Here is a 27,390-nt window from a genome sequence, read left to right as displayed (position 1 = left end):
AAGAACCAGTGCTGAAGCCGGGAGGGGGGGAGCTACCTCGAGGTGGTCGTGGAGGCGCCGGCGAGGTGCTCGTTGCTCGGGAGATGGCCGGGGAGGTGGTTCCGGGAGAAGCCGGCGAGGTGGTCGGAGATCGGGAGAATGCCGGCGACGAGAGGGAGAAGGGGGAACGGGGGGTTTTGGGCGTTGGCGAGGTGCTTTGGGCGGAACAGTTCAAAGGGAGACGGAGGGGGTTTGGCCGCCGGCGAGGTGCTTGAGGCGAGGTTTTTTGGGCGGAAGGGAGAAGCCGGCGGGTGTTTTGGAGGGGAAGAGCGGGGTGGGGGGGGTTTGGGGGGTGTAGAGAGCAATTTAGGTGAGGGAGTGGGGAGGGTGGGGGGTAATTTAGGAATTTTTAATTTTTTAGGGGTGTCCTTAGCAAATGGGGGTTGTAGAGAGTATTTAATTTTTTTTTAATTTTTGGGGGGTGTCCTGAGCAATAGGGGGGGTGTATATAGAACCACCCTTCCCACCCCCTCCCTGCCCCCTTTTTCATTTCCTACTTCCCGCTTTCCCCACCGTCGCTTGTCGGCACCCAGCACGCCAAAAAGAGCGAGAGACGAAGCGAGGTGCGGAGGAGACGAAGCGATGTTGGAGCTTCTGAGCTATCTGTTTATAGCGGTCTCTTCCTTCTTATCTCCGTCTTGCCGATAAAATCCCTAGATATCGTCCTCTCGCTCTCTCCGAGCTCTGGATTTGTCCTCTCTCCAGGTACAAATTTCACCAGATTTGTCCTGCACTCGGGATCCCATTCTCGTGTTTGGTGTCTTCGTTTTTCCAACCTAGAAACCTAGGTTTTTGATTCTCGTGTCATGAGCTATCTATTTGTTTGATCGATTCGAGTATCGGAGGTTTTGGGGTTAAGTCTGGCCTTTTTATCTCCAGGAAGCTTAGTAGAAATATTAGATATTGGAATTCTAGTTCGTGCGCCTGTTCTCTGAGATCGTTTCAGGGTTTGAAGGTAAGAGATCGTGCTGCATTTGTTCTAGTAACGTAATCTTCTTTTCTTGTGTGTATTTTTTATGGGTTTTTTTTTTTTTGATGGTTGGTGGTTTGTTGTTCAGATGGTGGGAGATGCTGTCGAGAGGGTTCCGGTCGCTTTACCCATGGTACCGGCGGTGTCTCCTGGTGGAGAAGAGATTGCCTCAGTTGAGGCCACTGCTTCTGGGGGAAGGAGGTGTAGTCTGAGATATATGGGGAAGGAGAGGCCTTACTATGGGCGGAAGAAGGTGGAAACTGGCGCAAAGAAGCAGGTGGTGAGAAAGAGAGCGAAGCTTGATTTCGGGAAGCAAGTGTCTGAAGCTCCCTCGGCCTCGTTTCGGTCTGATGAGCTTGTAGATTTGAATACTGGTGGTGGTGTAGAAGGAGAGGCCGTGCTGAACGGAGGTGGTGGCAATGTAGCAAACGGAGAAGGTGGTGATCGGGACCAGACAGGTCCTGGTAAGAGTGCACAAGCCAGGGTGAAGGAAACCCTAAGGGCTTTCAATAGTCATTACCTTCACTTTGTTCAGGTTTGTGGACCAACATAAGAGAATCCTCTAATCCTCACTGTTGCAGAAAGTTGTTGCATTCTCCTGAGATTTCCTTTCTTGAACCTGCTAGACTACATCTATGAGATCCCTGTTGCAAATACAGTTCATATATATTTGAAAAAACAAAAGAGAAAAACTTCATATTCTGCTCTGGATTGAACTACATATATCGGTTGGGATTGAACTTTGGACACTCATTGTCCACAATGTAAAACTGAAAAAGTATTTTTGAGTAGCAAATGCTTTTTAACACATGAAAAATACTTAAGCAGAAGGCATCAGTGAATTATATTAAGTCATAGATCTGAAAATTGTTTTCAACCAAAAACTGTATAAGAGTTCCCTATGTTCAAAAGCATCCCATGTATATAAAAACATGGGTATGTAGCTTGCTGCTTCATTTCCTTTTGTGTTGTGTAACATACTATTAGATATTCTGTTTAATTTCTGGACAGGAGGAAGAGCAAAGATTTAAGCAAGTGGGGGCTAAACTCTCAAAAGTTCCTAAATCTTCAAATCCTAAGGTAAGTTTCAGCTAGTCAATATATTCTTGCTTGAAACATGTTCATCTTAGTTTATTTCAATTTTTCAACCAAAAAAAGGAAGGGCAAGATATTAGAGGTTGGTGTATCGGAATTGAAGGATTCTAAGGTAAACATAACCTTTATTTATATCTTATTTATTGGTGCTCCGTTGTATTGTTTTTATTTGATAAAGCAAGGATATTATAACGAGCCCTAGAATAGGAGAAATATACAATTTTAGATAGGAAATAAATTCATCTACTCATTCTTGCTGGTTTCCTTATTATTTCATTTTTTTGATGGTCATCTTGTATTACAAAGATGTGTTCTATCTCTCTCTGAGCATGCTCTTTACAAAATTTTGTTATCAGTGACTTAGAGAGGTCAAGAAGAATGAGAGACACTAATTAGAGTTTCAAATGTTTAAAAGGAATCTTAACACTAATGGGTACGTAGAGTCTTACAACTAAAAATATAATTAGGGATGATAATTTTAAGTGGGCATTTGAAACTACATGTTTATTTAAAATGAATAAATAACATACTTAGTTTCAAGAAAGCAAACATGCAATCCCCTCGTGATTTTTAGAAAGCCATCAAAATTGCTTTTCTCCAAGAATTGCAATAACTGATATTGTAACATCGTGCAACAATATAGATGTTATAATTTGGTTTTGATAATACGATGTATGACTTGCTAAGATGATGTGCATCTGTATTTCCAAACACGCTTGAATTATTATGTTGAAGAAGAAATCTAAGATCATCTATAAATAGCACCTTGCTTTAATTCTTGTGCAGAGGGGAGGTGGTTGTGAAGAGGATGTAAAGCGAGCATCAAAACGGCCTGATCTTAAGGCAATCAGCAAGGTATGTGTTTTACTCCTTTTTGTTGTGTCCATCTTTTCACAATATGTTGTATTCACTACCATACTCACTAATTAAGTAAAAATAGTTGGTTTGAGTTGTATTATTTTCTTCTTTTTGTTGCTCTTATCTTTTTTGGAATGCTTATAGTGCAATTTGGATTAGCTCTTATTTTAAAACAAAATCATAGAAACTGAGACAACACATGTTTGATGCTATTATTTTTATTTTTCATTTTTGAAAAGTTATTTTCATTATTTCTAGAAAAATGAAAGTAAAAACTTCTTACTTTCGTTCAATGCTGGCGGAATCGGTATCGGGCTCCGTACCGATTGCTCGGCGGGACTAGTCAGTACGGGCCTGCACTGTGCCGTGCTGGGCCCGTACCGACATAGTAGAGGAGGCGAGGGAGAGAGAAAAAGAGAGAGAAGGGGGAGAGAGGGAGGAAGGCCGACTGAGGGTGGAGGAAGGCCGACTGAGGGTGGCGGAGGCCGGCGACCTAGGCAGGAGGCGAAGAAAACCTCCGCGGTCGACAAACAGGGCGAATCCCCTATTTTGTTGGAAACAGGGGTCCAACCCTTTTTTTTTATTTGGCAATTTTTAAATGAAATCGGCAAGCGATTTTTCGACTTCATTTAAAAGTCGTGAAATTAAAAAAAGCGGTTGGACTTCTGTTTCGATCGCTTGCTGACTTTATTTAAAAATCGCAAAATAAAAAAGTGGCTGGACCCATCTTTCGAACGAAACAGGAGACCTGACCTGTGTTTCGGCCGTGGTGCCGCAGAGCTCGGAGGAGCGTCCTCCGCGTGGCTCGCCGGCTTCCGCCGGCTGGCCTCCATCTCCCTTACTATTCCTTCCCCTCCCTTTCTTTCCCTCTCTCTCTTTTTTTCTTTCCTTCTCCTTCTCCCTTTCCAGCAATAGATTTCGTTTCTGTTGCTGGAACCGTGTCGGTTAGCCGTCGAGACGGCTTGAAACGGTCGGAACCGCCCGATTCAAGACGGTTCTGCTAACTGTGCTTTCGCTATTTTTGAAAAAGTAAAAAAATTCTTACTTTTGTTATTTTCAAAAATTAGAAACTCATGTATTTTATCACCAGCATTGATGCCACCTATACCGCCATAGCTGCCGTTGCCTCTACGATTGTTGTTGTCTCCGATACTACTGTTGTCGCCATGATCTGCTATCACCATCACCGTTGTCCTCTCCACCACTGCGATTCACACTACCACCAACACAATCGTTGCCGTTGTTACCCCCACTGCCTTCGCCACACCACCGCCACCACGGCCTCCACCTCACCATCACCATTATTTCATCACCATCATATTATTGGTGCCTCGACCACCACTATCGTGGCTGCCACCACCCCTTGCCGCTACATTGCTAGTGCTTTCAGGATCATTGCCGCCACCACCACCACCACTATTGCCTTCATTGTCCCTGCCAGCCACCACGACCACCGCCCCAGACATTATCATCATGTTTATGTTTTTAGAAATAATTGACTCTACCAAACATGCTTATATTCTGAAAATAAAAAAAAATTAAGTGATGTTTCCTTTTGCCTCGTTTAATTTGTCTTTCAGGTTGTACATGATTTGCTTGTACTTCTAACTATATGATGGTTGGTTTTGTTACTTTTTATCTATCATTTGCAATTGTTTTGCTTGCTAAACGAAAATTATGGCAAAATAATCAATATACTATGTTACTAACATATACTTTTTATCAGCTTTTTTAGAAAGAAGCAGATGTACTTAACATGCAATTTAGACTAGTTATATATTTTCGAAACTCAGAAAAGCAAATTCATAGTGATATGTTATGTTGATTATGGATTTTGCTAATTGATATTGCTTCTCAACAAGTCATACATGCATGAGGTTAAAAGATACGTTTGAAACATGAAAGAAATGGAGGGTGTCAATGGGTGCAGTTTGTAGAAGCCATTGACGGTTGGTACCAATGACATGGGTTCAAGTTGCTCTCTCATCCAATTTTGTCTGGATTTCCTTTTGTCCTAGTAAAAAAGAAACATGAAAGAATGATTGGACTTTTTTAATTGAGATATTAACTAACATTGAGTATGTTAGGTAATTGAGATATTAACTAACCTTGAGTGTGTTAGGTACACCTGTTAGATTCAGATAAGACTGATTCACCAGGAAAGTATTGTAAATATGACATCAAGTAACCGGAACATTAATATAAAATGATAATTCTTTTTATGCTATTTGTCAAAATGGCAGAAGTATTTTTCGGTATGAAAGAAAAATTTCTCCCATTGAGGTGAATACAATAATACAAGATCTATGACACCATGGGTTTTTTCTGTCACACTTCTTCCTTGGTTCTCTGTGGTGATTTATGAACATTCCTGGATGGTAAAGACATCAATCGAATTGGTTGTGCTTATTCAGTTTAATAGCAAGTGAAATGCTGATTTGGCAAGACATTTCTTCATTAATCTCATATTATTATGTGTATTTTTTTTTTGATTTTATTAAAGTAAGTAGTCAGGTTTGTGTGATACAATGACAGGAAAATAATCAAAAGTTTGTAACTGTTGATACTTTATTGTTTTCCTATTAATTCATTATGTGGATTTCAAAGTATTAGGTTTCCTAACATAGTAAATGATAAATATTTAAGCTGTTGATTTTCATGATCAATATATAATATTTGATTTGTGTCAAATTTTGTTACATGGATGCAGATTTTCCTTTAGAATTGTGGTTTTGTTTGCTCAGAAATTAATATTTTAAGTTGATTCATCTTTGGGATGTCAAAACATAATTGGCAGTGCTATGCCTTTCAAGCATCAAAGTTACAGACTTACAGCTATACTCTATTAAGATTACAATATGATTATGTTTTTCCAATTTGTTTTCCAGATGATTGAGACTGGAACTGTTCTGTACCCTGAGAAAAGGATGGGCCATCTTCCTGGTTAGTATTGCTTGGTAGTGTAATAAAATTGTGATATGCTGTTCTAGTCTTATTTAGCTGATGTTTTTTTTTTTTAAATGAATGCCAAGTTTTGTATGTATTTTCATTTATTGAAGAACTTCTATTTAGTGCTCCTGTACTATAATAGGTCAATAGCATTTGTGAAGACATATAGACTAAGCAGTTGGCCTATATTTTGGCAGGAATTGATGCTGGGCACCAATTCTATTCACGAGCAGAAATGGTGGTTGTAGGTCTTCATAGTCACTGGTTGAATGGAATTGATTACATGGGACAATCCTATGCAAAATTGGTAATATACAGAGTATATCCTCATGCAATTAGTAAAAATTAATTGTTCATTTGTTAATCATTAAAAATACAGGTGGTGGATTATATATCTCAAATTAGCCACCTTTCCTCAAATTAGAGTTTTATGTTTTCTGTGTATTTTTGGTTTATAGTTTGTCCCTTAAAAATAAAGGTAGCCCCCATCTCAAATTAGCCATATTTCCTCTCCCTTTAGAGCCTTTCCAGGTCTAATGTTTTGTGAGCTTGAATTGTATAGTTTTGGAAGTATAGTAGGTTTCCTTACTCATCAACTTGCCATGTTTGCTTCATGGTGGATCTCGCTTTTGCTTAAGGCTGCCTTGAGTAAGGGATTAGGACAATTGTGCTTGTAGGCTTTATGTTAGGAGTGAATATAAATCATTCTCAAACATGGATTATCTGTAACAATTGTGTTTCTAGGCTTTATGTTAGGAGTGAGTGCAAATCATTCTCTAACATGGATTAACTGGGTCCATATATTGGCTAGCCCTTGTTGGTCAGGGTATTTAAGGTTGACTGTTGGTTTCTGGAATGAAGTTTCAATGGTTTAAGCCATGTAGTTGTTCTATAGTACTTCAAAATGCAGTTAGTTTTTTTGCTGAATGTTTTAAATAATTATGTTCCAATGGTTTTTTCATATTTAGTCTCTTTTTTCTTTTCATTTCTCATATTCTTTGATTGCCATGTATGTCTGCTCTTGATATCTTCATAAGATTCTCAATATTTATTTTTTTGCCAATTCTTTCTTGCGTATCCTATATTGATCATATATAGAATTTAGATATTAGTGCATGTGATTTATTTTTTCTTTTAAACAGTCTTCTGAGTAAATGTTTTTTGCATGCGTAGCTGCATGGTTGGTGTGTTTATCCACTAAATTTCATTAGTTGATTAACTGCTATTTAAACCTTATGCTGGGCCTTTTAAGAAAATGATTGATCGACCATTTTATTACATATTTTTGAAACCGTTGTACTCGCTTATTTGATTTATTAGTGCATTTAGTGCATTTTATTACATATATAGAATTTAGATATTAGTGCATTTGATTTATTTTTTCTTTTAAACAGTCTTCTGAGTAAATGTTTTTTGCATGCGTAGCTGCATGGTTGGTGTGTTTATCCACTAAATTTCATTAGTTGATTAACTGCTATTTAAACCTTATGCTGGGCCTTTTAAGAAAATGATTGATCGACCATTTTATTACATATTTTTGAAACCGTTGTACTCGCTTATTTGATTTGTAAGAATAAATCTGCATATTTTTCTTTATGATATTTTTCTCTGCATATCTTTTGCTTTTGTATGTTTTGTTTATTGTATACTTAAAGCTTTTTCAGCTAAAAAAGCTAGTGTGTTTCTCTCATTTTCTGCTTGTTTCAAGGCATGATTTCTTTTTGCTTCTCTAGTGCTTATCTCCAAATCTCAAAATAGAATGCAAATAATCAAGAATTTATTAAACTTTTTATTGTGGTAGGAGCAATACAAGGGCTACAAGTTTCCACTTGCAGTATGCATTGTGTTGTCGGGCATGTACGAAGATGACCTGGACAACTCTGAAAATATTGTTTATACTGGTCAAGGTGGACATGATTTGCTTGGTAATAAGCATCAGATCCGGGATCAAAAGATGGAACGTGGTAATTTGGCATTAAAGGTTTGTCTCTTAGTTATTGTTTTTCTTATGATTTGTTTTCCATTATTTGTTTTTAGCTAATAGGACATGATACTTCTACAAATGTTGTGTGATTTTATGTGAGTTTTGCTGGTTGTTCTCCAGAGGATTTGATTAAAAAGTAGCATAAATAAGATTAAAACATATTAAGATTAAAAATTAGTATAATGATATAATGAAAAGAAGAAAGAATTGAAAATAAAGATGGTGGAAGTGGCACAATATCTATTCTGTGAGGTGTTTGCACCATTCTATCTAGTAGATTTTTATGGTGACCAGATTAGCTGTTCACATGACTAGTCTGCCCCTTGCTGGCCTATCGCTTCGCCACTAGTTCTCACATGCACTGGGCCAGAATGGAGCCTTACGTGAAGCCTGATAACTACGGTTAGTAAAGAAAAGGAACAAAAACAGAGATTGGTTTTATTGACTTGTAAAACAATGGAGATGAAGTTAAACCAACAGGCCTTGATGCTACCAAACTGTGTGATGGAGGATATCAAAGCAACCAAGATTGAATGTTCAAACATTACTTTGTTGTGAGTTTCCAAGTTTGTATCTAAGCCTGCTTAAACAAAGTGGTTAACTATTTGTATTTTTGTCCTTAAACGGGAGAAAAAGCGAAAGCTTGCTCGAAACGGCCCTTGACCCTAACCCTCGGAAGCGAAGACGCAAAGCGTCACTTTTCAAAAGGAAGGAGTGAGGCTGACTGAATCCATCCATAAACCCCGAGAGGAGAAGAGACCTTCTTTTTGAGCTTGGATCTCGCTTTGATCTTTGCTGACCGATATCCGACTATATGCATGCGGTACAAAAATCATCCTTTTCTTCTTTACAGCTTTTTCTCCTGTCGTAAGAAAGCGCTCTTAGTTCAGTTCGGTAGAACGTGGGTCTCCAAAACCCGGGTTTGGGTGGAGGGTCAGGGGCGAAGAGCGAGGAGTCAGAAGTTCAATCGGATCGATGTTGGGCGGTTTTGTTTTTATGCCGCAGACTCATAGGTATCCACCTTCCTCACAACCACTAAAGGAAAGGCTCGACGAAGGGAGGGAGATGCGGCGGGGTAAGGAAAACGCTTTCGGAGATCGAGATGTCGATTTGTTTTTCATCGAAAACGAAGAAGGCCGAGGGGATAGCAGCCTTCGGGCTTTGCCTGCCACGCAGATGCTATTGTCTTTCGGATTGGTCAGGTCCGAGAGGAACAACCCCGTTAGCCCAACTCATGTCGACAAAAAAGGAAAAAAGAGCAAGAAAGTAGGGACCCTCAAATCTTCTCCATCTTTCTACTCCAATCCAAAGACCAGCTCAACTCCTCCGAGGAAGCGAGGACCTTCTTCGATCAACCTTGTGACCAGGACTTGACAACCTTTCGAGAAGACGGGAGTATCGACATAAGGAGCAGGCAGAGAGGCGTCAACCTTAACAACCATCACCAACGGAAGCCAGTATATCTGTTTGCGGGCTAAGCCTATTAAGACCGCGTAACATAGGGGCCTACGCTACGGGGAACTCGGCCAAAATATCGACATCCGAAGGGCCCGGCACGCACAGAATATGATACCGGCGTCAAGCATTCGTTGAATCTCCTTTTCCCTTTTTACATACAAGCTCAGCTCGATCGGTTCCATTTTTCCTTGGAGGAAAGAAGTCTTGGGGTTAAATAGATGGTTCGATACCTTTACCTGACCCCAAATGGATCCCCTCAATGCTCAGCTTGTTGATGAAGAAAAAGAGAGCTGAAATAGAGATTCTCTGAGGTCCTCGCCCAGGAGGAAGATTTTGCCCGGAAAAAGCCCCTTAAACCAACCAAAAAGGGGAAGGCGCTTTCCGCGACCTCTTTTCTTTCCACTCGTCGAGCGGTCTGCGACCCTCCACCTTCCATGCATGGGAAAAAGGCGTAAAGCCGAAACAGGCAAGCATTCTCCGAACCAAAAGCAGCCCCACCCGAACGTGGCGAGAGCTGCACCTCTCTTTCTTCGCTGAGCGAGACCGGTCGCAATGTCGCTTCCACGCAAGCCCTCGGTCACCGAGCCGACCTCGTCCGCTCGGAAGGACACAACCCCGGCCAGCCTTCCGAGTTCTACCCCCGCTACCACAAAGATCACTGCCCAGCCACCGCTTGGTGAAAAAGAAAAGAGTCGCTTTCGGAGAGTGATATTCAAAAAGCACTGGCTGACAAAACAAAAGGGAAAAGGACAGCAACTGGCTCGAAGGTGGAAAAAGTGGATGCCTTCTTATCAGTAACATGACAGTCTTCAATATTCTCTACTCTTTGTTGATGATTTGACTAAATTTATGTGATGCAGCCTAAACAATACATCTTCACTGGATTATTCACTGGAAACTACATCTCAATTGTAGGCTAATTTTAGACATTCAAGGTTCGAGATGTTAATGTGCAAGGGTAGACATTGTCGAGATTGGCTGAACTTGAATTGACAGATTCTTCCACTCTACTTGGGCCATTGTTGATTTTGGGATGTTGGAGGTTAAATTGCACCTCTTGGTTGTAATGAATTAAACATCTCCCAACTTTATTTTATTATCTGTCACTGATAAGGTGACCTAGTCCAGAGCATATCTACACCACTTGCCTTATAACTACATATAGAATGTTGTCGAGATCTGTTAGTCTCTATCCAAGAAGCACATCTGATCATTCCTTGTTTGTCCAATTCACGCTAAGGCTGCACTTGGCATTGTTGTCACTTTTCTTTTTTTTTAGACATTTGAAAACAGAAATTCTATTTCTATTTTTTTCAGATTTTTGATAACAGGAAACATGTTTGGTTTGCTTTTTTTTTTTTTTTCTTACAATAAGGGTCAACGTCGTGGCCGGCGACGAGGGAGAGAAAGGGGGATGGGGCCAACGACGTGGTCGGCGACGAGGGAGAGCTTGACGTCTAACAGAGAGGTAGTTGGGGGAGGGGTAGAAAAAAAGAAAGTGGGGATGGGCCGGCGACGCGGCCGGGGATGAGGGATAGCTCAGCATCGGACATAGAGATGGCCAGCGAGTCCTGGAGAGCTAGTGTGGTTGGGTAGGGACGATGGTGCTGAGGGTGAGATTGGGCGAAAGAAGAGGTGTTGGGAGGAGAATGGCGAAAACCCACTTTTCAGAAACTGAAAGCGAAAAATCTTCCCTTTCGCTTTTTTCAGAAATAATAGAAGTTGTTTAAAAAAATAGAAACAGAAATGTGGTAGCCCAACATGTTTTCTGCATTGAATTCCGTGTTTATATTTAAAATAAGGAATAGGAAAAAAACAGTACCAAACAGGTCCTAAATGCGAGGATACTTTTCTTTTTCCCTTCTAGTTGTCATTATAAATCTTCATTAGGAACTTAGGTCCTAGTTGGTTGACAAGCTTGGTCAAAATGTGTATATAAAAGCTCAAAATGAATGAGTTTTACCAAGCATTTGTTTGGTTGTGTTTCATAAACCTGTTTTGCCAAAGCTGAAAAGGCAAAGCCTGAAAAATGAGTTTGATGGAAAACAGGTCTCTTCCTATCTTTCATCAATCTATTTTACAGAGAATCGTGTTTTATGGATAGCCATTCTAGTAAAACTCATTGGCATCCAAACAACTTCATTAGTGTCTAAAATCAATGCTTAGCAAACATAGCTTCAAGCATCATTATTGATAACTTGTATTCCACCATCAACTTCTGCCCATAGTTGGGCCTCTGAATTTAGCATGGCGTGCATTTTTAACGTCGATTACTTGGTTATAGTCACTAATTCTATGGACTCTGAGAGCTACTAAAACATTTAGATGTCTTTTGGTCTTGAAGTTTTTTTTATTAAAAAAATTAGCAATGCTGTGTTGTAGCTCTCTTGTGAACTGAGTGATAAGGGAAACTGGGTTTTAAATTTTGGTTAAAATCAAAACTGTTTTGGCTTCGATCAAACCATAGTGGGCCCTTAGTTTTTGGTTTTGTCCAATTCTGGTGGTTTGAGCTACTTTCCATGTTTTGGCTGAAACCAACTAAATCTAGTCATTTTACCTTTTTTAAAGTTTTATTTTGGTCTTTACCTTCATAATAGGTTGTGCATTATTTCTTTGAGTATGTAGTCTATATGATGTCAGAATTTGTTTCTTTCTTTTCTTATTTAGTTAAATAACTAGATAGTTGATAAACATAAACCTTCATGGTTCCAAGGCCTTTTTAAAGCCCTTAACTAGATTACTTAAAATCAACACTAATGCAAGCAACTAAACAAAAGACATTGTCATTCACAATAGTGACATCATATAGTTTATAAATTTATTTCCCATTTTATAGCTACATTCTATAAAATGGGAATGAAAATTATGTTTGGTATGAATTAGTTCATAGCATTTATGGAATAAAATGGGAATAACTAATTTGTTAACTTTTGAATTTAGAATGTTATCTTATTAGGTCGAGCAATGAACATGTGAAATAACAACCATTACAACATTAAAAAATGATCGTGATTAAATAATCCATTATATTTATAAATAATATAATGAGAGGCCTCCAAAGCATTTAGAATTGTCAAATCTAACATACATACTAAAATGGAGGCTCTGCTTGCGCAGAGCTCTCCATTTGCTATGTGGACGCCTATACTAATAGGGTTGTTAATAGAGCTATTCATTTTGGATAATAAGTATGGCTCTTATTTAGTATATTTTTTATCATAATATAATAATATAATATCATTAATATGAAGCTTTTAGCTTATTAAACCATATTATTAGTAGTACTAAATTAATATAGAAATTAATGATATTATTAATAACCATATTGCTTAAAGTATGCTGATATTAATGAAAACAATTTTTTTTAGTTCTGTATTCTGCTTATATCCCATGCTGGTCATTAGATTGCACTAATATTTTTCTATTAATTTCTATTGTATTTTTATGATCACGATCTTACTTAAAAGTGAAAGTACAAAAATACCTGTTATATTGCATTTAAATACCCCCTAGATGCAATACTTTTCTATTTCCTATTATATGTAGGTTGGACCATAATCTTGTTATTTTATAATAATATATTATCTTATTATATCGATAGATATACATGTACTATTAAACTTTTGTATAATGATAGTATTTCATAATATTAATATTAAAAATTTATTTAGAAAATAATCAAGCACTTATATCTATTATAATTTATTCTGTTTCTATTAATTATTCTATTTCTTTTTAAGAACAATTGGAAAAAGGAGAAAAATTGCACCGCCCAGATCGCACGGGTTATAGGCTAGTATATATATACTAAAATGAAGGCTCTACTTGGCCTGTGCTCTCCATTTGCCACATGGATGTCTATAGTAATAATGTTATTAATGGAGCTTTTTATTTTTGATAATAAGTAGGGCTCCTATTTAATACTATTCTTTATTAAGAAGTTTATTTTAATACAGAAACTAATAATGTTATTAATAACTATATTTGCTTAATATTAATGACAAACACTAGTACTGTAGCTTGCCATATTGCATTTGATCATGATCTTACTTAAAAATGAAGTACAACCACTAACGACCCTGCTATATTGCATTTAAATATCCTCTAATGCAATACTTTTCTATTTCTTATTATATGTAGGTTGCATCATGATCTAATTATTATTTTACAATTATATATTATTTTACGATATCATATATATATATATATATATATATATATATATATATATATAGACTATTAGAATTTTGTTGAGTGATAGTATATCGTAACATCAGTATCAAAAATTTATTTTAGAAAATGATTAGGCTCTTATATCTATTATATTATATTCTAATTTTGTTATCTATTTTATACTACATTTTAAGAATAGCTAGAAAAAGGAGAATAAACTACACAGGGTTATATGCTAGTTTACTCCTACCTCTTAGTTAAGAGTATATTAACAACATTAATATAAACTTGTTTTCATTTCTAAAGATGACTAGTTAAATTAAATATTATGATGAATTGCCATTCCTTTCCTGTGCATCAGCAGTGGAAGAAAAGTGATGATTCTAGTTCTCTATCTTCCATTCCTAGTCCATTCTGATTTCCATTTGGATTCATCTTTCATGCCTATGAACCAAACAAAGCTTACCTACTGGGTAATAGCTTGTATTCACTTCATTTATTTTGGCTTCTATCTTTTCCTTTTTTACATGCTTTTTCAAAGTTTATCATCTTAGCTTTGAAACTTAGAACAAAACTGCTGAAACTGCTTACATTGCCAAGTCAACACTCCACAATTCCGTCCAAAATTGATATTGAAACCAAGCTTTCAAAGTTTATTGTAAAACTATCATGAGGGTTATTTTGTGTAATAGTTTATAAACAAGAGCACTCTATCAATCTTATATGGATGGCGAAAATGGGTTTGACACTGCTCCCAAGGAACTTCACCATAGGGGAGAGCTTAGAATTGATGAGCTATATGATTATGACTTGCATATCGGTGAGTATTCTCTATCAGGAAGAGGAAGTATAAAGTATTTAAATCAGACTAGCAATGGACATGGGCAATGTATGTTAAAAAGTAAATTAATTAAAAAAAGAGTTCAAAGACTTAAAAGATAAGAGAGCTAAATACATGTTTTAGATAAATATTTTTCTGTTTTTAAATTTAAAAAGAGTCCGGGATATGGATAAGAGATGGATAGAGTTTTTCTAATAGAACCCACTTCTTTGGGATTTCTGCAAACAATCATGTAGATGAAAAATAGAGGCGAAGGAGTAAATAAAGGCACATGCAGATTATATATCTAACTTTTTAATTGTATTGTTTTGCAAATATTTGTGAGGGGAGGGACTAAGTAATTCTAGTCATATAATTTGACAAACGGAATCCAAAATGTCATATTCCTCTCTTATCTAATAATAGAGTATAGATAAGAGGCATTGTTGGCACTAGGAAATGACATATTTCATTTCCAAATTGAAATTTTAGTGTCTAATTTCTGATTTCTTTTTTGCATGTTAATAACCAAAAGTAGTGGCCAACTAAATTAATTAATTGTCAATTACAACTTTGACATTTGAGAACTAAGTTAGTGACATGGAATTATCTATCTCCATTCAATCAAAAGGGTGTGGTTGGACTAACGAAAGAGTAGAAAGAACCCTTTTGGTATTGATACTAAAAGCAATATAAAGTTTATCACTTGTAAGAAGAAGTAAAGTCAGTAGCTACTTCTCAGGATGTGTAACTTGGCCTTCTATTGAACTTCTAGCTAACAAGGTTGTGACATGTGGCTGCCTAGGCAGTCCCTTTGGGGCCTAGCTTCTTATTATATGCTTTGTTGCTACTTAGGTGTCTATTTCTAATTTTGTCTCAAATGCTTATTTCATCTATCGAAGGATTATCATTCATCAAACTGCCCTCTCGCTACTCTTAGCCCTCCTCTCCATCATTAGTGGCAAGAGGAGTGTTTAGGGCAACGAATGGGAGAAAAAAGGGAAATCTGTAGATTATGGCTATTATATTTGTGATAGCTTGATTATACAAGGCTATTGTATTAACTATTAACGTCAATAAATTTTTGAGATTTTTAACTCTAGGTGCCCACCTCATTGCCTAGGCATTCTCCCTTGCCATTTAAGGATTCACTTTCTACACCAACTAGTATTTTGACGGCCTTTTGGCTAAGTATGTGATTTAACTACTCGTAACTGGTCTAAGTGTGAATCTTCACTAGTAACTATTGTCAAGGTAATAAAGGAATTCTATAATTCTATTGATCTCTTTACACGGGAAGACCTTTTTTAGAGTCTCCATTGTTTGTAATGTTATCGACGTAGATAGAGTGAACAAAACAAAAATAGCTATTAAAAGTCTTTTAGAGTAAAAGAAAAATTCTATTAATCATCACACATTTTGGAAATTTATTGGAATTTGGGCTTAGCTTTGGGTGGCCATAATCATGCCCAAATTTAGATAAGTTGCTATTAAATCGACTTAGTAAGTATTGTGCATAACCCAAAACATGCTACCAATTTTTCAGAAATTTTTTGAACATTAATTTATCTATTATTATTTTTAATCTAAATAATTACATGATCGATGAAAAACTATGATTTCTTCTCTGTTGCATAGATCATCCTTAGATCTATATCATACCGTGAAATCATGCTAAAATACAAAATTTTGGCGGAATTTTCTTTCATTTTCTCTTTCACATTTTAGGCATGAAAGAGAAAAAAGGGCAATGGGAAGAGAGGAAGGGTTGCATGAATCAAGTGGAACCGGCAGTTCGGACCGGTTTGAGGCTCATACCAACACAACTAGCCATCTTGACCCGATTACTAATTGGTATGGGTCAGTATGCCCCAAATTGGGCAGTTTGGGATGAGATGGCATTCCTTGGTTTGGAGAGTGGGTGACCACTTTTCCTAAGTATGCCACTCCTCCCTCCTCTTTGCGACATGATGGAAATTGAACTCCCTAGGGAGTTCGATGCACAAAAGGATGCACCGTGGCATCGGCCACCTTCCCTATTGTAGTATCCTAGTAGGACTCGGATACTAGGTTGCAGCCAATATAAGGCCAACCATTAAACCTTAATACTAGTTCAATATATTCATGGAAGTGGGGCGGCATAAGGGTGCCGAAAAAACTAGAGCAACTTCATGTAGAAAATTAGAAAAAAAAGAGGAGGCGTCATAGGCTTGTTCTCCAAGAAAAAGAGAGGAAGAGAAGTCATCTAAAGTAATAGATCTGTTCCTTTGAGCATTGCATTCTCTTGGCATGGAGATAGCTAGAGTTTGGAAACCAAGAAAGTTTCCTAGGATAGTGCATATGGACCGACATTACTGTGGGTATTTAAGTTTGCAGGATCATGTACTTTTGTGATCTCAGTAGGCTTCCAGGAGAGTAAAATCAACTTCAGAATCACTTAATAGCTCAGTAATTTTTTTAAACCTTCTGAGCGTGCTTTTACATGTAGATAATCATGAACAAGGTCCTAGACTTCTGCTGCATATATCTAGGATGGATCACCATGTCCGTCACATTGGCAATCATTTTTTGCTTCCCTTAAGAATAAATGTTTCATGTGGATTTCTTGCATGTAGTGGATATGTATATGAGGTCTTATGATCATCATTTAGAAAACCTTTTCCCTTTTTAACTGACTTTTGCACACCAAAGCTGGTATATAATGTCTATACATGAGTACATGTGTAGACACACATGTCAATATTTAAATGTCCGTGATTGCATCTATTTCTGTATAGTTGTATACGTATGTGGATGTTTTTGTTTACATGCATTGTCAGCAGAAATGATTCTTCTTGTCACTTTGCAGAATAGCATGGAAAATTGTTTGCCAGTTAGAGTTGTCCGTGGACATGAGTCAGCAAGCAGTTACTGTGGAAAAGTTTATACATATGATGGCTTATACAAGGTTAATATGGATCACATATTTTAACCATTTTTTTCCCTTTGAAGGTTCTCTTTGACATTTGGTATAAAACCCACTTGTTCAGCATGTATTTCAATACCTGGTCCATATGCATTTTAGTTGTTTCTTCATCGATGATGTAATTAGTGTAGTACAAATCCATGTACAATCACGATCATCTATGTGAAACTTGCATTTACCATGTGCTTTGTACAATATAATGAAATTGTTTTGACTGTGATGACATTTCAATGACAGATACATCCTATATGTTCCGCTTATAGTTGATCATTTCATCATACATATTAGATCTATATTGCTGGCAATCTGAATTCTTGATCTGCTTGTACAAACATTCACCTAGTAAGTAAACCCCTCGTTTAGCAGTGGCACTTGGTTTACACACACTTTAACTGTTGTTTGCCTGTGATGTTATTAGCTAACTTTTATGTTGGTTGTGGGTAAAATTGTTTTAACTTATCATTGATGGGCAACTAGGGAAATTTTGTGCATTGTTGCTATTAAGAACAACCATTAATTTTATGACCACCAAGTTTGTGATTATAGCATGCCTTATGAGTAAAATATTTGTTTTTTTCCCTTTTAACTGAACAATGGCGGTTTTATGTGAAATTAATAGTGTTGATCTGGTTTGTTATTGCTATGGTTAACTTTTCTCGCATGATGCTTTCCAATAAACAACTAATTTGTTCTCTTTTTCATATTCGGCAGCAATGATTTATCTGTTAGCTCTTCCTCAATGCAAAGTATCTGTCCCCACCAATGTCTTTACATCTTTTTATATTTTATTTGTTTCATGTTTTTAATCCCGAACAACATACTGATTTAATGATGAAAACATTTGTAGAACAATTCGAGTAGGACATTTTACTAATAAGAAAGAGCCTGATGATACACCTTAAGGCAATAGAAACTTTAATAATGCAGCCTTTTATATTTTATTTGTGGACTGTCTTTTCTTATCTCATTTTGTCATGTGGTGCATTCTTCTCTTTGTTCTTTTGGATTTGTGTTTTAATACCCTATTCATCTATCTGCAGGTTGATAGTTATTGGGCCGAGAAGGGTATAAGTGGATTTACGGTATTTAAATACCAACTGAAGCGGCTTGAGGCACAGCCAAGATTGATGACTGGCCAGGTTTCCTAACCAATTTGTTTTCCCCTCTTTCTGCTTGCTGTCTTTTTTCTAATTAGATTTATTCATTATGCTCTTTTTCCTACGAAATTAAGTACAAGAAATATATATCATTCTTAACTTTTTTTGTTTTATAAAGTAATTTGTATGGAGGAGAAATGATATAAAAATACAACAATGTAATATCTCTAAATGGTAAATATACATTTTACATTGTATATAAACCTTGACTCTGCCTTATCATTACCAAGGAGGAAGGAGATTCTTGTAGTACCTTGCAAATTAATGAAGTTAATAATTTGATGCATTATTGGAAGCATGTTGTAGCGAGACCATCCTGGCAAGTTATTTATTGTATGCTAAGTGATGATTGCTTTTATGATTTAAATGCTTATGGAACATCGGTTGGTCAATAATCTACAGTGTAGATAAATTTTGATTGAAGGGTGCTAAGAGTATCATGGTGAAAACATCCATTTCATGAAGCAAAAAATTGAAGCTGACCCATGGCATGACACTTTGCCTTCTCACTCAATAAATCATACCTATTTATTAGTTTGTCGGAAGATGCTGTACTTTCTAGGAAAACTCAAAACAAGCAATAGATTGAAGGTTTGGTCCATTACTATCCAGATCTTATTTATGAGATTTACAAGGACTAAAAGGGGAATTGTTGCGGAGTAGAGAGACAGTGCCCTTATTGTATATTTCTCATGGATAATATGTAGTAAGTGTAATATGTGCAAGCAGTGGTTAACTTACTTTATAACAATGAATTATGATATATGGAAATAAGGGAGAAGGGAAAAATATATGTCACATGGAAGTTGCAAACATGACAATTTTCCTTGCTTGAAAAATCTATGCAAATTGTTGCTTTGCAAAAACCATATGTAGAAGCAAGACTAGTAAGTTATTCTATATTATATTCAAAAGCATTATTATTGGTAATTCCATTTTTGGGCTTTACTCAGACCTTTGATTTTCTGTAATTATTTGCTGTTGATATTATTTTTGTTCTTTTGCACACTTCAAGCAGAATTTTGTTTGAGATTGTGTATCCTTTTAGCAGCCAATTTTAAATGAGCACCTTCAACACATTGTCTTTCAGACCATCCCTTCTGTTATTATGGTTCTTATTGTCATGAAGGTTATATCTTCTAAACAAGGATTTAGGTCCTCCTGAAATGGGCTGGTATTGTTAGTGCCATTTTGTTTCAATAAGAAACCGGGATCAGGACACTTGCGAGACACCAGTCTATTAATAAGATAGGATGTCCCAGTTGTCCTGGCCAAAGCTGGTCTGGACCAGCTGTTCCAATGTTGGTTGGACAGGTACCAAGCATGACCTGATTGGATTACTTGAGTTCGAAGTAACAGAGAAAGAGAACAGTCGGGTGCTGCTATATCTTTTGTTTTGGCAAGTCATGGGGGGGTGGGTGGTGCTGGCAGAGACCAAGAGGGAAAGAAGAGGAAGTAGAGGATAAAGGATGAGGAATGAGGGCAAATCTGGCCGCCCTCACAGTGGTCTAGCCACCTTGATGTCATAATCCTCCTCAAAAACATATCACCATTTACTCCAATACTCATTTAGACCAAAAAGAGTTCAAACGAAATTGAACCAAAATAAAAAATATTTGGCATCTCTTGGGATGGTAGTGTCCCAGTACTGTCCTGACCCTTGGCAATTAATACAGGGCTTGGTACTGGTATTTTAAAACTTGCTTCTAAACATATTAGTTTGAGTAATTAATTAATATAATGTATATGAATACACATACATAGTTCAATCTTCCTGGTCACAATTAACAGCTTTTTAATCATTATAATGCTGGTATCAGCATTGATTTAATGGACAGGAGATTTCATTCTTAATATCAAGGTTTTCATCTCAGTTAGGTTTCAGTTTATATCAATATCTGGTACACCTCTGTATGATATATGTAGAATGAACCTATCATCTTGGTAAACCAAAAAGATCTGAAATGTCATCTGATACAATATATTCACATTGAATGATACTCAATCATTTTTCTCTCGTTTCTGATCATCTTAACTGATATATCTTGAAATCAGTGCTTAGCTAATAGAAAATCACAGTTCCCTCCAAATTTTCCCACTTTAGTATTGGTCGAGATAAACCGAGATCTCGATTCATCTCGATCTCGGTCACTCAATGAGATAATTGATCTTGGGATTTGAAGACATTTCTTAATATGTGCATCTATCTATGGATTTATGTACGTATGTATGTGTGTGTATATATACATAGGATGAGCGATGGGTTGGCTTATTGCAATGTCTAATGTGGACTCTTGTGATTTCAACTCATTGGCTTATCTAAACATAGGGGCGGCCCAATACATTTGGGGGCCTAAGGCGAATTCAGTGAATGAGGCCTTTTTTTAATAATAAAAAATTTAATAAGTAAAAAATATTTAAAAAAATGATATGGAAATAGAGAGCTGTCAAGTACACTATTTCAACAAAGATGCATGTAAGGTTCGCCGTACCGGTACCGAACCCCGTACCGGTGCCGCACTAATATAGGCGTACCGAGTGTCGGTACGGTACGGTATGCGGTACGCCAGGCGTACCGACATTGGTGTACCGATACCGGTACCCATCGGTACGGGTACGGTACGCTCGGTACTGACCGGTATCGATCGGTACAGCGAACCTTATGCATGAATCTAACAAAGATAGACAAGAAGCCTTTTTAGTTTAATATAATTCTTGAATAGAAGCACGGAAAAGTAATTACTTTAAAAGAAGGGCCCATAAAACTGATTAAATACTGTTTACCATGTCAAGCAAGAGCAGAATAGGAAAAGGTTATCCCATGGCACTTCATAGTCAAGGTAAAGGAAAGAATTTGTCCAGAAAGGGACCTCTCTATAAGAGAAAGTAGGGGTATTATGGGAAATTCACTCCATCTAATTAATAAAAGTCCTATCCCACCATCTCCCCTTCAAGTGAGTACCCAAGCAGCAACTGCAACATCACAGCACAGCAGCCATTCACCACCCCCCCCCCCCTCTTCTCCCTCCTCTTCTCTCTCTACCACCCAAGAGGGGGGAAGAAACAGAGAGGAGAAAATTAAAAGAATCTCCACCCTCCAAGAAGTCCATCTCCAATCCTCCTATCTTTCTTCCTGATGGCCCATCTGGATCAGGAGTAATGTGAGGGAAGGAAAACCAAGACCAAAACCAAAAAAGAGAAGGGATGAAGGATAAGAGTGGCTTCAGACATGTGTATCAAGCCAACCAAATCCCTCCTCTCTCTCTCTCTCTCCACCCAAAACAAAACTACTGTCCCCAACTTCCCAAATTGCCCCTCTGCAGGCCAGGAAACTCTCCACCTCCCTTCCATCAAGGGGGAAGACTCGTAGCCAGCTCCTGTTCCCTTTTATATGGGGCCTTTTCTTCCTTTTGATCACGATCAGACACAGAAAATAGGGCAAGGAACCTCCCCCCCTCTCTCTCTCTTAATCTCTTTCTCTCCTCTCCTCTCTTTATTTCATCGCAAGTCGGTGCCTTTTTGCCTTCTCCTTTACTTCTGTGGTTATCTTCTCTTTGCCTCCCGGAGGCCTTCCTTTGGGCCGAGGCCTTAAACGACCGAGGCGGTCGCCTAAGGCTCGGGCTGGCCCTGTCTAAACAAGCATCTATTTCATCGCATACATCTTGATAAAAAGGTTCTTTCTTCTCCTTGTGTTCATTTTGTTTATCTTAGATCAGTTTTTCAATGTTCTTAAGTTGATTGTATCATGGATTAAATTATAAAAATTGATGATTCTTTATGAAATATGGAAAATTTGAAACATCTAAATTTGGTAAATTAGATGATTTTAAAATGATAAGAAAACCTATTGCATGTAAATGCAGAGCATTGTAGCTTCAACCACTGAATGCCCATATGTAGCAAGACCAATGAATAAATCATGTCCATTTGTTGAGTACATTGTTTATAATGTATACCATCATGCGAGTCCTATTATGTCTTAATATTCTAATTTTACCAAACAAGTTACAATGATAAAGATCCATGGTGCAGGTAAAAATGATTAATAATGTTCATGTTGCTATTGACATCATTGTCATCGCTATCACTAGATTTCATATGAAAAATCACTGGGTTCCTTTTTGCTTCTGAAGGAACAAACATAAGTTTCTTCCTCACTGAAAGGTCAATTTTATGTGGCATTGCAAGCTTGATATTTCATGCTCCTAGGCATTAAATAAGCAATAAATTTGAAGCATGATTGACCACACCAGATATATCAATTTGGTTTTCATTTCAGGCAAATTGTTATAGAAAAAACTATTCTATTCTCCAGAAATTATTTCAAGTATATAATATTTTTGCCTTAAGTTTTTTTAACTCCTAAGACACCCAATTTTCCTTTTTTTGTTCTCAAAAGTTAGATAACTCTGTTGGGATTTCTAATCTAATGTGTTAACACCTCATTAGTAAGGCTGCAAATGGGTCGGGTTGGCTCGTGACCCGACCCGATCCGACCCGTTTTGGAGGATCCGTGGGGATGGGTTGGGTATGGGTTTACTGAATTCATATCCGACCCAACTCGACCCATTTGAAATTTGGGTAATTTTGAGTTTTCAATCCTACGACCCGCTCCGACTCGACCCGATCTGAATATGTAAAATTATTTGGGCTTGTGGGCTGCTGGGTACAAACTACTTAAAATTTTTCTTGCATTGTGAACTAGACCGAGTCCTGAAAAAGGAATTGCTACCATACAACACCTTTTCTTTTTTTTTTTCTCGAGGCCCTGATCCAGTCCCTGTTGCAGCAGTATAAGCGGCTTGGATTGGTCGGTGTGGTCGCGAATCTTTTCCAATATTTTATTCTCACTCTATTTGTCTGCGTCTCCGAGGACAACACTGGTGTGTAAGGCCGAGCTCCTTCGTCTCTTTTCTCTCTCTCATCTTCGTATCGTGTCTCTACATCTTTATGGAACTCTTTTCCACCATCGCCTCTGGAGGTTGGAAACCATCACACTAACCCAGTCTCAATAAGCCCCTGAGATCTCATAGAGCTCTTTTTCCCGAGCCTTATTCAATCAGCTTCTTGCATTTATTTTTATTTTTTATTTTTTTTGGCGTCTCGCTTCTTGCAAGCTCCAACTTATTCTTCATCCTTTTTTCTTTCTTTCTGGTTTAATAGAATGCGTCCTTTTTTTAAACGAGTTGACTGTAGTCTTTCATTTTTTTTCGCATCCAGGGCCTGCGATTAGTGGTGTGGTTGTGACTTTTTCTTGAGGTTGCTTTGGGGGGGTCTCTTGGACCAAGATTTGTTGGTAGTTGTCGAGACCCAACTTTTTCCTTGGATTCAACAGCCATTGCAAGGCATCTGCAGCGTATGAGGTGAATCTAGAGGCGATTTGGACCCGAGTCTCCGCAAACTAGCAAATAGATTCTAGGGCTATGGCGACGGGTAGGGGATGGTGGGTTTTGCCGGTCCTGGGGGTGATTTCTTGGCTGTGCCTGGTGGTCTCCGTGAGTGGGATCAGTGCCAACTAGGGGATACAGACGAGCCACCCGCTGCCACCTTCCGTGGTGGTGTGGATGCTTAGGGAGAATGGGTTCTAGAAGGGAAAGCCGTTCTGGGTACAAATGGGACCCGACCTAGACCCGACCCGAACTCGAATTTTTTGGGTTGGGTCCGGGTTATACATGGACCTGATTTGACCCGAATGACCCGTTGGGTCAAAAATTATAGTGGTGGACCCGACCCGACTCGACCTGACCCAATCTTTTATTGACTTGGGTCTGGGTCCAAAATTAGGACCCGAACAAAGAACCGAGTTGGGTCGGGGTCACTCATGACCCGACCCGACCCATTTGCACCCCTACTCATTAGTGACAAATAAGGAATTTTGAGGGTGAAAAATTCAAATGAAACATAAAAATGGTTCTTCCTGTATTTGTTTGATATGTGAATAGCATGATAAGGTTGAATTTTCTGATCTAAGGGATATGATCTGGGATGTCGTTCTAGATCGTACGATTCCATCTAATTGATCCAAGGATGGGATGCTGTAAATAATTTAGTTTAATCTTAACCATAAGATCTGGACCATCAATAGTGACAAGCTGACAATAATGCTCTCTGTCTCGTAGCCTGTGCAACTTTTAATCCTTGCACCTAATATTATTTCAGATAGTGCTTTTCGGATGCCACTTGCACTATCAATGACTATTCTTTATACTAGATTAGTCAAATGTTCATTTTGTCAAGCCTTTTCTCAAAAAATCACAAATTTGCTGAGAAGTTGCTTGCTGCCCTTGTTTCACAACTTGAGGGGTATTCTTATATTAATGTGCAATAGTGGGGTTTATACTGGGATATCTATAATGATGCGGAGGTATAGGAGTAGATTTACGATTGTGTATAGCTTGTGTTAATGATTAAAGGGGAACATCTGAATGTTAGAGATAAACTAAGCTGTACTTTTTTTTTAATCATGCTTTATTGTCTTTGAACTTATTACTCGTCTACTGGTTTCTATCAATTTCAGGTTCGCTTTGCTCGTTCACAAGCTCCTACATCCATCTCCGAGCTACAGGGGTATGAAACGAATACTTAAGCGCTATACCAGCATGATACACACACCGCACTAATTCATTTAAGTGTCTGGGTGCAATTGCCTTTTAAAAGATGACGCTGTAGGATTTGTGATATATTATAACATTTGATAGGGAAAAAAGACCCTGCAAAATTGGATTGCTATTTGATTGGATTAGTCAAAAAATAGCATCCTTTGACTTGTATGCTAGGTGATGTTAGTTACCTGTTTTCATGGTGTTACCTGCTCTGTATTTTTTTTTTTTTTGTTTTTTGGATCCCATTAAGATTCATACATGTTATTTTACATAAAATTGGTTGGACTTTGGATCCCATTAAGATTCGAAAATGTTACTTTACAGTAAACAGGTTAGACAGTATGTATGAAGCCTTCACGTATGTAATCTTTCAAAATGCAACCTTGTAAACCTTTGAACATGGTACATTTGCAATTTCAGATCTGAAGTTTGAATATAAAATGGCAACTTATGTTCTAGGCAAAAGGTACAAATAATTGTCTGAGCTTGTTCATTAAATTACATGGTCTTAGAAACAAGGTTTCAATACGGCCGGAGCAGGATGGTATGAATGGTACCATACCATTCCAGCAGATCTCCAGCACCGGTGCATAGTGTGTTTGTATGTATGTGGTACAGTCCCATACCATGTTTTGTACACGGTTCCGTACCGTTCCAGCAAAAAATCATTTCAAGTTTTAGTGCCGGTATTTGAAACCTTGCTTAGAAACTTAATCAAGGTCAGTACATAAGATATGATTGAACTAGATATCTTTCTGCAACTCTGTGGAAAAGAATTTTTCATCCATCAAAAGTGCTTCTTAAATAGCTCTTGCAATTATGCTCGTATGATACAAAAAATTAGATGCTAATGAAACTTTTGCATTTAAGTGCACATTTCTTTTAAGTTTAAACTTGGATTATCATTTCCTTGCATGTATTCACTTGTGGTTATCGGTTCATAGTACAATCAAATTTTCAGCTTGATACATCTTTTGTGAAATAAATTTTTTCGTAAGAATTCATGGATGAGTCTAATCATTGAATGGGTTGTATAGAAATATGACTATGAGTACGTGATAGATAATCAACGTCCAGGTCATGAAAGATGAAACATTTCCTTCTCACATACTGGAGCGTTGTCAAAAATATATTTGGTCAAAGATAAAGTCATGTCTATTCTATATTTTGAGCAAACAACTGATCAACTTTTTTAGGATGGTCACAACACTCAGTTTAAATGAATTAAGTGCTCTAACATGTATTTAGGTATGTCCGCTAGACCTTGGGAACAAGGGGGTATATTCCTTTGCATTGCCTCCTCTTGGATGTCATGTTTTTTTTTTGTGCACCGGCGTCTCACTACATCAGTCGTGAGTATGTCTAGAATAATCATAGTACAAAATACGCTTTAGTGCCACCGGCACGTGCTCCAACCCCCCCCCCCCCCCCCCCAATAGGACGGCTCCAGAGTGGTGCGTTGCAAAAGAGGCGACCCAGTCTGTTGCACTGTTCGCCTCCCGAAAGACGTGCGCGACTCGGAATGAGTCCAGCTCCCCCACAAGATGGCAGATATCATAAACAAGAGGATGCCATGTTTGCTGCTACTCAAAGCTTTGCATTCTCTTCATGATTTACCATGTCCCTCTCCAGAGTGGTGCGTTGCAAAAGAGGCGACCCAGTCCATTGCACTATTTGCCTCCCGAAAGATGTGCGCGACTCGGAATGAGTCCAGCTCCCCCACAAGATGGCAAATATCATAAACAAGAGGATGTCATGTTTGCTGCTACTCAAAGCTTTGCATTCTATTCATGATTTACCATGTCCCTCTCAACCTATCAACAACTACCTGAATATATTGTTTAATTGGTCATGGACTGAAATGTACTATATGCCTTTTTTTTTCTGGATGTCGTTTTTTTGGTACTCAAGGCTATGCGTCTATTCATGATTTACGAAGTGCCTCTCAACCAATCAACAACTACATGAATATATTGTTTAATTGGTCATAGACTGAAATGTACTAGGGCATCTAAATTGTTATTCTATAGAGTTTTTAATGTTCTTAAAGAAATGGTCACTAGAAATTTTTGAAGTGGCATTTACTGTATTGTGGACAAGGTTTGAAAACCTGATTCCTTTTATTTTGGCTGTTTCACTGTAGCTTTTGTAGTTGTGGTGAGAAAAGTCTAAGAACAAATCAAGGCAAGCTATCTTATGTCTTTTTGTTGTGTTTTTGATGGCTAGGATCATAGTTTTGTAGTTTTGGTTGTTATAGCTGAAAATGGACAACATTAGTGCTAAATATGTGAAACATATCACATGAATGTTCGCGTATGTT

General features: G+C 37.7%; 1 protein-coding gene across 1 annotated transcript in view; it reads left to right on the top strand.

The window, feature by feature from the left end:
* Nucleotides 1–538: 538 nt before the first annotated feature.
* The window catches only part of LOC103723084 (histone-lysine N-methyltransferase, H3 lysine-9 specific SUVH4-like), a 49,893-nt gene continuing 23,041 nt past the window's right edge, over nucleotides 539–27,390 (top strand). The window contains exons 1-11 of the mRNA XM_039130558.1: nucleotides 539–744; nucleotides 919–994; nucleotides 1,098–1,544; nucleotides 2,021–2,089; nucleotides 2,891–2,959; nucleotides 5,851–5,905; nucleotides 6,109–6,218; nucleotides 7,713–7,892; nucleotides 17,195–17,293; nucleotides 18,352–18,450; nucleotides 24,986–25,035. Coding sequence (XP_038986486.1) covers nucleotides 1,098–1,544; nucleotides 2,021–2,089; nucleotides 2,891–2,959; nucleotides 5,851–5,905; nucleotides 6,109–6,218; nucleotides 7,713–7,892; nucleotides 17,195–17,293; nucleotides 18,352–18,450; nucleotides 24,986–25,035 — 1,178 coding nt within the window. The 5' untranslated portion in view covers nucleotides 539–744; nucleotides 919–994. The remainder of the gene's footprint in view (nucleotides 745–918; nucleotides 995–1,097; nucleotides 1,545–2,020; nucleotides 2,090–2,890; nucleotides 2,960–5,850; nucleotides 5,906–6,108; nucleotides 6,219–7,712; nucleotides 7,893–17,194; nucleotides 17,294–18,351; nucleotides 18,451–24,985; nucleotides 25,036–27,390) is intronic.

This window comes from Phoenix dactylifera, chromosome 9, assembly GCF_009389715.1.
Source record: "Phoenix dactylifera cultivar Barhee BC4 chromosome 9, palm_55x_up_171113_PBpolish2nd_filt_p, whole genome shotgun sequence".
NCBI lineage: Eukaryota > Viridiplantae > Streptophyta > Magnoliopsida > Arecales > Arecaceae > Phoenix > Phoenix dactylifera.
The sequence above is the reverse complement of the archived record's forward strand: the minus strand, read 5'-3'. Positions and strand labels throughout refer to the sequence as shown.